The sequence below is a fragment of the Puntigrus tetrazona genome, chromosome 5 (genome assembly GCF_018831695.1).
Source record: "Puntigrus tetrazona isolate hp1 chromosome 5, ASM1883169v1, whole genome shotgun sequence".
Classification (NCBI taxonomy): domain Eukaryota; kingdom Metazoa; phylum Chordata; class Actinopteri; order Cypriniformes; family Cyprinidae; genus Puntigrus; species Puntigrus tetrazona.
The window spans coordinates 11,576,266-11,583,512 of record NC_056703.1 but is presented as its reverse complement, the minus strand read 5'-3'; the positions used below and the strand labels follow the sequence as shown (position 1 = coordinate 11,583,512).

At 36.6% G+C, this 7,247-nt stretch overlaps 1 protein-coding gene across 1 annotated transcript; it reads left to right on the top strand.

Annotated features, from left to right (window-relative positions):
* The first annotated feature begins 699 nt into the window (after positions 1-699).
* On the top strand, positions 700-2,679 carry vma21 (vacuolar ATPase assembly factor VMA21). Its single transcript, XM_043240918.1, has 3 exons — positions 700-878; positions 1,071-1,180; positions 1,823-2,679. Exons 1-3 carry the CDS (start codon positions 817-819, stop codon positions 1,963-1,965), a joined length of 315 nt encoding a protein of 104 aa, XP_043096853.1. The 5' UTR covers positions 700-816; the 3' UTR covers positions 1,966-2,679.
* Positions 2,680-7,247: the final 4,568 nt, after the last annotated feature.

Genomic DNA, 7,247 nt, shown 5'->3' with positions numbered 1-7,247 from the left:
TATTAACCCCGATGCTCTAGCAGTGCCATATCCAGCACAGACATAAAGAGCCTAGACATCAACGTGTTTTCTTGCTCATCGGTGTAGGCCCTAGGAAGCATACAGTCTTTCGAAAGCTCTTTTTTTATTGATATATTTTTGCTTAAAATACTTGCATTTTTGCCAAAAACACGTAATATTACATGGTTTATATAAAGAGGAAAGGACTATTCTTGCACAGAGCCATATCCCTCAGTACTGAAACGAGTGTCTGAGACTAGATACGAATGATGACTTTTGGTTTCGGCTTCATGGGTTCAAACTTCATGGCCTATAAATTAAAATAATTTTAGTTTCATCATATGTAATGCAGCAAAAATCTTTGACAACTGGTAACGTTTTCTTCAGCAGGTTTAAGTCTACAAATGCTGTTTTTATGGTTTCTATTCTCAAAATTCTTTAAAATTCTAATAACTATTCTACAAACTGACAGCGTAATATCGTTTTTTGTTTTTAATTAAAATTTTGAATGTTGCAGTGTTTCTATAAACCGTGCAGCCATTGTAGTAGTACTTTTACAAAATCCACAAGTTTTCCTATAACACAGGACTGAATACTGCTGGTTTAAGTGTTACTGAAACGCTGTACTCGTGACGGTGCGGCGGCGCCCTCTAGCGAACATGCGCAAAAACGCGCGCAACACTGCTGTCACGTTCATCCGCATCATGTGACAAAAACCCGGAAGCTCAAATCACTCAAGATGTCGCAGAACGGAATTACGAGCTATTGAGTTCCCACGTCTTTCTTCTTTTTTTGGTCATAATTAAAAATACAAAAATGCAAAACTACGATAAGACAACTTTGGACTCCATGCCCGCAAACGCGCCTGATTTCAGAGGGTGAGATATCATATGTCTTTATGCCTTTGCTGCTCAGACTGCACGTGACCTTACACCAAAATTACAGTGACTAAGGGCAATTTTAAACTGAAATAGTCCGTTAATTGAATTTCAAATGATTTAAAGCTCATAGTTCGACTAGTTTAATTGATCTAATCTCTTTTTGTCTCTTTCTTCCTTGCGTTCATTCAGGAATGACGGCTCGCTCGTTTCTGTACTCAAGACACTATTGTTTTTCACTCTTCTGATGATAACTGTGCCCATCGGACTGTATTTTGCATCAAAGTCTTTTCTCTTTGAAGGTACTTTGCTTCCAACGGCTATTTAATCAGCCTTTTTGTTTATGCATTAAAATAATACTATTTAATATCCATGTGTTACACTACAGGCCGTACAAATATGTTAACTCTTTCCCTGACAGTTTTTTTTAATTAAAAATAAGAATATTTTCTACTATACATATGTAGTCTAAAAGTGTGTGTACAAATACATATATACACACACACTCATATATATATATATATATATATATATATATATATATATATATAATAAAACACATTACATACACATTCAACGTATTATCTATCTATCCATGACTAGATGTTTCTGTCTTTAAAGGCATCTCCCTCACTGATTTCATCCTGATCAGATTGAATGGTCAAAACATGATCTACATATATTATTTAAATTTATGATCTCCATTGTTTCAGATTTTTCCGTTTATGTTGATCGTATTTTTTTTCGAGCCCAGTAGATCTGGGAAGTCCCGTAACTCGTTCAGGATATGCGTCAGGGCTCTCCTTACTGTAATGCACCTACAACGTGGATTGCCGAAAAACTCTAGCTACTTTGTTAATGGCGGGGAATGGGTTAAATCCCTAGGTGTTGATTTGCTTTTGGTAATTCACGATTTCTGCTTGATTCTGGTCTTTTCTTCGCAGCCTCTCTGGGATACTCCAGCAACGACAGCTACTTCTATGCTGCCATCGTTGCTGTGCTTGCTGTCCATGTGGTTCTGGCACTCTTTGTTTACGTTGCATGGAATGAGGGATCACGCCAATGGAGAGAGGGAAAACAGGATTAAGAAAGACGACAAAAACTGAAGGGACAGATGGAAACACACGTAACACACTGTCTTATTTTTCCTGAACTAGAGAATCATAATGGAGTGACGCCATCTCTCCCTGTGTGTGTTTACGTTTCTCCTGAATGTCTCATCTATCAGAGAGATCATGCCTGATTTCTCCCTCATCTCACAGAATGGTGAAGGTCATCTTTGGTCTGGCTGGAGGTTGTGTAAGAAGGTGTTAGATGTTAATTTGTGTTTTTGTGCAGGGTTAATACAGGATGGCAGAGAAGACACATGGAAGTTCATTGTTCCTGCAGTATCATATTCTGACTCATTTCAGTCTATCCAGTAGTTGAATCCAATTCTAAATTCAAGCTGTTGTACACCTTAGGCTTTTTGTGTAAATTCAGTGTCTTCCCTTGTATTTTTACACAAACTACAGTGATCATGTAGACAGTTGCTTGTTTCAAATTAGTGTGCGTCTGTGTGATTAAGTTAAAAAAAAAAAAAAAAAAACTAAATCCAAAAAATCATTTCATGCTGTTTTATTTATCAATTAAAGCTGTTCTCCGGAACTTTCTCAGTTTTTACTGAAGCCTAAAGAGTATTGCAGTTCTTACTAGACATTTTATCATTTATAAAAATTGTTTAAAATGACATTTCTGAATGGGGTACGAGTTTTATGTTGACATGTGTTCAATGTAGCAAATAAATCAGCATTCCATCTTCGCATTGTTTGCGCCCCTTTTTAGGATAATATATATATTTTTATTTTAAATATATATTTATGATTTACATAAATATTTGATCACACGGAACTAAAATCAAAAGCTCTCACACCTAAACTCAATATAATAATTTTGCGTGACTAAATACATGTTCTGTCTTGAAAATCAGAAGTGGTTGCTACAGCTTTCGAGCTCTGCACATTTTTTATCAAGTGGAAACTCACTGTAATTAGGTTTGACAAGTGAATCAGCCTGAGACTAAGCTAGGGACAGTGATGGAGGGCAGAGAAATCATGATTATTGAGAGATTTTTACACTTCTCAGCCTAGTTTAGACAAGAGAACATGACCCCAAGGCAATAAAGGAAGATGATTGCATGCAGAAATGTGCCAAAGTTTGCCAAAGTAAGGGATGTGTATATGTAGTTTCAATCAATTTCACCTAATTCAGAAATAAACCTCTGACATGGTCTGGACTATAACAATAACAAGTCTAGAATACTGTTTTGAGTTCAGCCTTGAGCTCTAGCACACTAATGGACATTTTAAACTCACTCCTTCTAGCATTTCGTATCTAAAAAGCAATGAACAATTAAGAGAACAAGGTCACATCAGTAAATTCTATACAGGTTCATCAAAAAAAACATTAATAGTGATTTTTATGTAAATTAGAACATCCGTTTTTTTGTCTTCATTGTAATCATCGTTGATGATTAGAGATTACAGCATATGGAAGTAAAAAATCCAGTTTCTCAAAATATTAGAATATTTGGCCACAAGCTTGAGAATAATGCCAAGCAAAGCTGATTCAAACACCTGGAAGAGCATCACAAGAAGTGGACTGAAACTGGAGTCTGCATCAAGAGTCACCCGCTCAGACGTCTTCAGCCACTTCGTCAGAATCATCTTAACCAAGAAGAAAAATAACTAGAATGTTGCTCTGTGGTCCAGTGTTCACTTTTCAGAGTAAATTTAGCAAAGACTTTAAAACAAAAAACTTTACATTTTGACAAAACCAAATCCCAAGTTGTTTGCTAATTATGATCTTACTGTACTGTGCGTGAACCCCATATGAAATCTATGGTATACGAGAAACATTCAAGACAAGCTGAAGGCTCAATATGGCCTCAGTCGAGCCACAGGCTGATCACTTCCATGACGCTGGAGTTTGTGCAAAAGGAGCCCAGACCAAGCATTGGTAGATCCTTTTTTTTATTGCTCTTAGGAAATATGCTAATATTTTGATATAGATTTTTTTTACTTTTATGAGCTGTAAGCTCTAATCGTCAAAATGAAAACAAAAAAGCTTTTGAAATTTTAAATGTAATAAATCTAGAACATATGAAGCTTTAACATTTTGAAATCACAAAAAACAAACAAACAAATAAATAGCTTTTCACAATATTAACATTTTTGGGATTATATGTTTCGTATTATACAAAAAAAAAAAAAAAAAAAAGTGACTCTCCCAAGAATGCAGTTGTGGTTTGCTGAGTTCATGAATGGGTTCTGGTCTGGACAGATTCTTACAGTACTGTTGTTCATCTGGTAATGGAAGGAATGGGGGCTTTTACACACCGACTGCTAAAACAGCCAAAAATTATGATGACTGAGAAACAGACGAAAAGGAAAAGTGAGTTAAATGTCTTGAGGGAGGAAACTGGGCAGGGAAAGCAGGGAAACATCCCTGCGGAAATATTGAGCGCATGTCTGGATGGAAGAGGAAAAGTGGAAAAGGAGAATTAGTAGAATTTCCTGGTTTTCCCTCCAGCTCTGTAGTTTTTTCTGGCCACTGTTTACTACCATATCTCTATTCCACACCCTCCAGCAGTGTAATCCAGTCGAGTAACTCTACACTACCAGACTCTACATTGCTGTCTAGAACTAGTCTACTGAACTCTAGATAATACAACAATAGAAGTTCATGTTTAAGCAATAAAATATGAGAGGCCGTGGTATAGTCTGAGCTAAAGATTGTAACACATAACCTGCAACCTATTCAACTGCGATTAATACAATATATAACCAATTGGTTTTTTTATGCTTGTTACATAATAAAATATATGGGACTCATATTTTATACATTTTTATTAAGGACTAATTCACTCAGAAATGGAAATCTGCTGACAGTGTTCTCACCCTCAGGCCATTGAAACAGATTTGGAGTAATTTAGCATTACATCACTTAAACTGGATCCTCTGCAGCAAATGGGTGCCATCAGAATGAGTAATATTGTGCAGAAAATACCTGAATTTTAGCCACAAACAATGGTTTAAAGTTAAAAATGTCAAATATGCAACTTTTCACTTCACAAGATGCTAACCGATGGACGGGATTGGTGTGGATTGCTTGAATGGATTATTTTTTGGGGGTTATTGTGATGTTTTTTTCAACTGTTTTAACTCTCATTCTGACGGCACATGCATTGGCAGAGGATCCATTGGTGAGCAAGTGGTGAAATGCTTAGTTTCCCATCTGTTCTGATGAAGAAATAAACGAATCTACACCATGGAATGGCCTGAGGACATATACATTTTCATATTATGATAAACTATTCTTTTAAATAATTTAGATAGTTCTGAACAAACAAAACTTGACTATTTGACAAAAATAACAATCCACTAGTGTTAATATTGTAGAGTGAAGCATTGTTGTAAAATAAAAGCATTGTTTAAAATATAAAATCTTTGAAAATGTTTAAAAAGTGAATTTTGCATTCATGGCCATCTGTGTATATAATTTTACCTGAACGTACTGAGATCAGAATCAGTTGATTTCTTACACTTGAAGTTTAACTTTTGCAAATTTACTTCACAAATTATTACTTATTTGAGTTTGTTGAAATTTAGGTGGTATAGTTATAGCTCATCAAAGGTAACTGAATAGCTGCCAGTTCAATTCCTACTGCTATCACCTCCGATGTAAGCGTGGATAAAAGTGTGTGAATAAGCATCTGATATCTAAGAAAGCAGATAAACTGGCTCCATCTTCAGGATCGGTATTTAGACAGGTACAGACATCCGAGTCTTGTACTACTGGAAAAAATGGAACCTACATGGTCTAAACATGTCTTGATAACACAGTAGATGGAGACAGTAAATGGAGAGGTCACAGGTTAATGTTAGTGCAGCAATACTTTGGCACATACAGAAGAGAAAAGAACCGAGGGGACGTTGGAAGAAAAGAGGAATGAATGAAAAATACAGGTCTTATTGGAAGCAACTATCTCCTCAGTGGGGGGCAGTTACAGATAAATAGGGCAAGGATAGCTGTTATCCAACTGTTCCTCAGACATAGCAGTCCTGACCTGAAATTTACACAGCACATGATGGAACCACTAGCAGTTAGTCTATTTCTGTTTCCATCATTGTTTCTCATCACTCCTGCCTCCCCAGACACACAAAGATGACGGAGATATTTCATCCATTTGTGCGTCATCATTATAATTATTAATCCAGGTCTGTGTGTACGTATCTGTGAGGGTGCATACGTGCTTGAATTTATGGGTGGGTATGTGTGTGCGTATGAATCTTCCCCTATTATTCCCTGTGACTCACTCCCGTCGTGTAAACACACATGCAGAGAGGTGAGAGGATGTTGTATAATCCTCCCCATTTCCTGTGTGCATGTGAATGTAGCTTTCTACTGTTAGACAATACGTGACCTGACAAAGGTCAGAAAAGTCTTGATCCGTTCAGACTAACACACATAGAGTACCGTGCAACCAACACTCTGATTCATTGCTAATTGTACATAAATTATATAATGAGCTCATCTAAAATAAATAATTGATATATATTTATATTTCTTATACAAATCATATATCTATTGATGATACACATGGCAGAAAGCTCAATTAAAGTAGAGAAAGGACATGTCCATTAAAGATTGTTAGTCAGTTTTTGGCTGTTGGGCAGTTGGCCACGTCACCTCATTCTTACGTAATAGAAAAAATGCATCTAATGCAGTATTCGTATAATTCTGCTCATCTTTAGTGATTCTCACTCGATATGTGACACAGCTGTAGTTGGCTAAGTGTCTCATGGAACAGATCTACTGTAGTGCTGTAATGGGATCTGAAGCAAAACCAGGAGCCAGAAACTGATTCAGACGTCTACGAATATTTCTGGTTGAAGTATGAGTCCCGTCTCAACCTGCAGAACCAGAATCCTGTTCCCTAAGTGGAACACATCCACTAAGTTGCCATGGACACAATTTGGGCTCTCATCCTGTATTTTGATTGTTCAAAAGTAACTAAGGGTGATTCACCGACTAGCGACCATTGCCATGGAGACTGGCTTCTCTCTCATATTATCTTGGAATTTTTCAGAGCGATTCCTTCAAGTTCAGTCTGAGAGAGAGAGAGAGAGAGAGAGAGAGAGAGAGAGAGAGAGAGAGAGAGAGAGAGAAATGAGACGGAAAGAAAGAATAATTCTAAATTCTCTCAGAGTAATCCACAGAAGCTAATTTGAGGCTTGTAAACACATTTATATAAACTGTCTGCCTAAGAGAAATGTCTATGTGCTCGGCATTCAGTGATGAGTTTTATTATGATTTATGCACTGTCAT